Raw genomic sequence first — 6,000 nt, forward strand, 5'->3', positions numbered from 1 at the left:
CATTGTAGCTGGACATTACCACATACCTTATGAGCGTTCCACATGTCAGAGTTGTGCTGATGGCATTATTTGCCAGGATGGAATGCGTGTCTCCCTCACCCAATTGATTCTGTGCTGAATTGACTGCATAACATCAGGGTCTCCTATTCATCCAAGTCTCTCATTGAGACATCTCCAACTCGGCCTCCTACTCTTTGGTTAACATCTACACACATTCAACACAATTTATGGTCACAGGACCTTTTGTTTTTACCTTTCCAGTTGACTTTGGACCTTTCCAAATGCAGAAATAGCATATGATCCAGGCTAGAAGTAGACAGAAAGCGAGCTCCCAGCGAAGGCTGCCAACTTCTTCAATTCCAGAGGATATACTGAGAACACGGCGTCTAGAAAGGACAACATTCTGAAATTAACAACTTCTCAAGCAGGCATGCGACAAATGAGCACAAGTCAAGAGGATGATTACATACTGCAAGGTTAATAAGAGCAGATTTCTAAAGATGGCTCCAGGGCTTGACATTAGCTTTTTTGCTCACCAGTCACTGTGGTTATTGGTTTTCCAAAGTTTCTAGCCACTCATCATTTTCACTGGCCACAATTTTGACATTGAGCCCATGGGGAAAAACTGCCATTGAGATATTTGTAATATTATCTCATAATTTAGCAGCATGTATATTAGGCTGCTGTCACTTTAAGATGTGACACACAGATCCATTACACTGATACACATGCGTTTTCTTTCTCAACTCTTTATGTTCACTTAACAGAACTGACTGTTTACATGAGTACTTGGCAAGACTGGCATGTTGACACTTATTTTGTGTGTATTTGACTGTTTAATCGCTTTAAGTTGCAAAAAAAAGATTTCAAATTTAGCACTGAGAGGTGCCTTTATGTGCGAGCACTTTGGGAATGAGTAAAACTAAGCGCAATACGTGCAATCCCCGCAATCCCACACCGACATTCAAGCCCTGTAACGGCAACAATGTTCAAGCAAAGGAAGCGAGTGAGTGAGGGGAGGAGGGTTTGTGTGTAACTGGCTGTCGGAGAGATGAGAGGGTGAGAGAGAAGCTGATATCTGTGTCTATTATGAGGGAAATGAGTATTGGAAGCTTATCAGATTTTTCATTATCAATATGTATTGAAAAATCTATATTTTTGACAACACCACATTGCACTTAAGTTTATTATTTCAGATGCCTTTTTGAAAAGACTACAATTGAAAAATATATACAGTATATTATGTATAAAATGCAACCTGCCAAAGTGACTAGTAGGAGTGCTGGTTGGCTCTATATCTGACTAACTTGGACACTTTCTGATGTGCACAATGTACAATGATCCCAAAACATTGATACAGTTACAATGATATCCATCAAAATTCCAAGAGACTTCCAGGAGGGCCAACTCCACAAGTCCAACTATTTGTCCTAACTTTAAGGTGGTCCGATGTTTTGTTTAGCATTGACTGGTTGTGACGCAATGAATTCCAAGTTTGCGAGGAAACGCGACAATTCTCTTTCTTGCACTGCCATTTATCATCTTTGACATGTTCTTGGGTGACATCCACTGCCTAAGCCATGCCCCCTTTGAACAAACCTTCACCATTCAACCTCAGAACTGACAGCTTCTGTGGCTCTCAGTACTAGAGGTCTGCGTGATCAATGCTCGAGACTGAGGCCAGCAACATGCGAGAACGGTCCGACTGCTTCCTCTGGATTTGGCCTTGACTATGGCACTGTGTGAAAAAAAGCAAGCCAACTTTGGCCAAATTTGTGTCCATACCATTCCTAGCTGTGCAAGTGTCCTTTTGATGCTTGTTGACAACAGCAATGCTAAAAGAATGACAAATTATCAGTGAAAAAGGTTATGGATTTCCATGGATAATAAGCAGTAGTCGAGTGTGCTTCAGATGAACTGTGCCAAAAGTTGCCTGGAAAGCCAGCGTGTCACTGTGCATATTAATGTTTTAGTGAATTGCTGGTGATCCCAGAGTTTTCGGTTGAATTCATACCCTAATCTTTTTAGGAATTTCCCCCCAAACATCTAGAACTATGTACAGTGGCGCTATGTATGTATTGCTACTAGCATCATACTCACTCCCAAAACTCTATGACTGGAGATGTGGCATATGGGTTGCTGAAGTTGGCAATGCTTTCATTGTTATAATCCACACAGTTTTCTAGGAGGCAATTGTTAAAACAGTTTTGTCAGTTTTTCATTCATGCATTAAAATGTTTAGAAATGCTTTCTTGAATCCACAAATGCACCGACCCGTGTTCCAGTAGTGCCCACACGACGCCCAGGGCAACTCTGATGTAAAGCAGTTGAACAGGTAGAAAATGGCCCAAGCCAATATTACCACGTAATAAACATTCAAGTGGGCTTCGATGACTTGAGTCGCATAGCCAATGCCTATGAGAGGACACATAACCAATACTTGAAGACTAATCCACAGTTGATGTATGTTCAACGCAATGAGTATGAATGTAATCATTAGAAACATATGACCTAGGCCTTACCTTCAAAGAGTGGGCAGACTTTTCGCCAACACGTGATGCCCCCTTCACTAGTGAACTGACCTAGGGCTGTTTCCAGGAAGAACACTGGGATCCCACAGCAGACGAAGAAGATGACATAAGGCACAAAGAAAGCACCTAGAATGGACACATAAAACTTTCATGATAAAAGTACACCTCTCAACCCATGGGCACAAACATAAGCCATCGCCTTTACTTAATGGATCCATGCAAAACTGACCAACACAATAGAAAGAGTTGAAAGCTGTTCAGTTGCTTTTCAATGACCTCTGAGAAGAGCTGTCATACTCCTTTAGGAATATTTGAGAGGCTCCATTAGTTGCGGGATGTTTTAATAATGCATTCTCTTGTGCTGCTTTTGCACTGTTGGATCAGCTATATAATATTAACTATATGCCTGTTCTGGCTTAAGTAGCAAATCATGGCTGCAACAAAAATTGCTGCATGTTGTTATAATATACAGCAATGGATATAAAAACATTGCAACCACAACCATAAAAAAATAAAAACATGGTATTTCATTTTCATGTTTACTAATAGTTCATTCAACACCACAGAAGCTAAACTAACGTGCTATCTAGCAAAACTTAAAAAGCAAAGATGAAATAGTTGTGGATGGACTTTAAAAATACTTTAGGTTGCATAAATAAGAAGCATGTTCATATCTACCATGAAGGGCAAAGGAAAGAAAACTCCCCCAGCCTTTGACAGGATTTGGTGAAGTGTGTCATTGAATGGGAATGAATGAATAATCTCTTACCTCCGCCGTTCTTGTAACACAGATATGGGAACCTCCAAACGTTGCCAAGACCGATAATCTCTCCAGCCACTGACAGCACAAACTCAATCTTATTATTCCACTGTCCCCTCTCGTTCACCACCTTCTTATCATTGCTGCGCACCGCGCTCGGGTTCGACGCTTCGGGGTCCATCGTATCATCTGCTTTTCCATTTATTATGGGGATCGTCTTTTCGGCTGTCATGACGTTCTAGCCTGAAACACATGGATTACATCTGTAGCTGAAGCACATGTCAGCACTGGGAGTGGGAACATTTCATTTCAAAAGTTGGGCCGCGTTCGAATGGATGGAACAGGACGCGTTTTTACACCAGCGATGCCATGAACGGAACGTGAATCTGAAGCGTGTTATAATCTGGTGTCATCATTAATGGCCGTGTTCTTTGTCTCCCCGTGTCGAGTTAAAGAAGTTAAAGTTTAAACGCGCGTCTGGAGACCTCTTATGCACTGCATCTTAATGCTGCCTTCACATGCTATCGGAAAATTTGATAATTCCTACTTTTGAAGTCGTGATTTGCATTCAAGTTTCAAAATGTCAGGGGGTTCATGTGCAATTTTTACCTCGGTATTTAGGATCATTCCGAGAGCACGTGAAGGCAGCAGCGTTCTGAGTCTACTAATTGTAATTGACTCGTTAAATGTCATTGAAATGTATTGCAATTGTCGCGTCACGTCTTGCTTATAATGCACGCGTTTCAGTTTGTCGCGTCGCGTCTTTGTTGGTTGTAACGCGCGCGTTATGTTCAGTGTGTTTTGGCTGGCAGGAAATGTTTACAGCAGTGTCGCCGAGAGTAATTAAGCGAATTTAGGCAAACCCATCATAGTGAACGAGCTGAAGCTCACTTACCGGTTTAGGTGGTACAGTGAACCTCCTCAGATCACCCGATAACCACCCGCTTTAGAGGGATGCTTCAGTCTGAGCGCGTTTGATAGAAAACAAAAAAAGACAAAAAGAAGAAAAGTGCAAATCCCTGATGGATGTCACAGTGTTGTGACTGTGGCAGTGAGCAGCTCCCTACTGCTGTGATCAGAGCTCAGATGATCTGATCTCCACCGCCTCTCACTGGAGAAGAGCCATGAGTCTACAGTACAGCTCACACACACACACACACACACACACACACACACACACACACACACACACACACACACACACACACACACACACACACACCTCCTGAAAACACTACACTTACAGCCAAACTCCTGCTTCCAAACTATAGGGTACAAAGGTACACCTTAAGACAAAATGGGCTTTTAATGACTCCCATGGTGTATGATACTCCCACAGTGCAGAAAATATACATGATTGTATTGAACATTTATGCAGCAACAGATGTTGTGTGAAAATAAATCATAAAAGTGGTTTATTTTGGTTAAACATTTTATAAATGCATAAAGTGAGGTGAGGTGGGGGGTCAAGTGTTGACGTGTGACAGCTAAAATAATGTTTTTAATAATGTCTAGTTCTAAACAATCAGCAATGTTTGTACTATTTTCTGTTTGCTTTCATAAATACAATTCATTTTTGTTCAATAAATATGCTGTTTTATATGTTCATATAAAAATACATTTTAAAAATACAAAAAAAACAATTAATTTTAAAAAGTAAAGGTTCTGAAAGCATTGAAGGAGATCCCATAATAATTTAATATATATTTACTGTAGTAACAATCCATTATATTTTATTATATGATTAATATAATATTGTTTTTAAATATGATTATTCCAATATAAATGTGGTGATTATCTCTAAGGTGGACACCCAACCTAATATATGATATTCAATCTAAATTGCCAACCAATGGAAAAGTCATCCGCTGTTTATTGTAATGTTAATTATTGTCTTTCTCCCTATCATCAGGGGGCGCTGTTTACCCCAGATACCATACCTTTACATATTCCTACATTATTGGGAAAAACTGTTGCTTTAAAGGCACAATATGTAATGTTTCAGCATTAAAAATATAAAAGATCACTATATCTATGTTATATATTTTTTAAAGTTGTGTGTTTACATTATCCCGACAGTTCCAATTAACTTCTAAATCCAGAGAAATTAATATTTTAATTCGAAGACACGGACCGTGTCTTTATTTCCGTTATGTCGCCCGTCTTTCACGTCATATCCACGTTTCCGTCTTGCTTCTTGCGGAACTCGGCGGAACCGCCAAACTCAAAGAGGAACACTGACAGTATAAGGGGAACACCCGTATAAAAAAGTCTGTATGATAATGGATCATGACTACTCTTTGCCTGTACGTTTTGCCAGCTCAACAAAGCGCAAACGTACGGGTGAAAAAAATGACCCGAGAAGATTTTGGGACAGTAGAAGAAGCAAGAGACGTGTAAACCTTGGAGAAGCCTTTGAAAGATGGCGAAATCTTCGTGACAAGCTCGGACTGCAGAGAGATATGCTGATCTCGCTTGCGTTTTAATAAACAGGTAATTTAAGTAACCATTCAGCTAACATAATAATCATATAATCATAACATGCTGTATGTTTGCATATTGCATAGCGATCTTGACCACATTGAGACGCGTTTAGCTGAATACGTATACATTTTGTATTGCATCGGCTTTTCAAACAGGCGGATTCTGTGTTTTTGGAGACTGAAACTGAGACTTTTTAAAACTGATTCAAAAGTATATTTCTATCCG

At 40.0% G+C, this 6,000-nt stretch overlaps 1 protein-coding gene across 1 annotated transcript in view; it reads right to left on the minus strand.

The window, feature by feature from the left end:
- Positions 1-4,406, minus strand: part of slc6a11b (solute carrier family 6 member 11b) — a 45,144-nt gene extending 40,738 nt beyond the window's left edge. The window contains exons 1-6 of the mRNA XM_067432013.1: positions 4,187-4,406; positions 3,301-3,534; positions 2,523-2,657; positions 2,275-2,415; positions 2,101-2,182; positions 254-386 (exon numbers count right to left, since the gene is read on the minus strand). Of these exons, the coding sequence (XP_067288114.1) occupies positions 254-386; positions 2,101-2,182; positions 2,275-2,415; positions 2,523-2,657; positions 3,301-3,523 (714 nt within the window). The 5' untranslated portion in view covers positions 3,524-3,534; positions 4,187-4,406. The remainder of the gene's footprint in view (positions 1-253; positions 387-2,100; positions 2,183-2,274; positions 2,416-2,522; positions 2,658-3,300; positions 3,535-4,186) is intronic.
- Between the last annotated feature and the right edge of the window lie 1,594 nt (positions 4,407-6,000).

Source organism: Pseudorasbora parva, chromosome 22 (genome assembly GCF_024679245.1).
Source record: "Pseudorasbora parva isolate DD20220531a chromosome 22, ASM2467924v1, whole genome shotgun sequence".
Classification (NCBI taxonomy): Eukaryota; Metazoa; Chordata; class Actinopteri; order Cypriniformes; family Gobionidae; genus Pseudorasbora; species Pseudorasbora parva.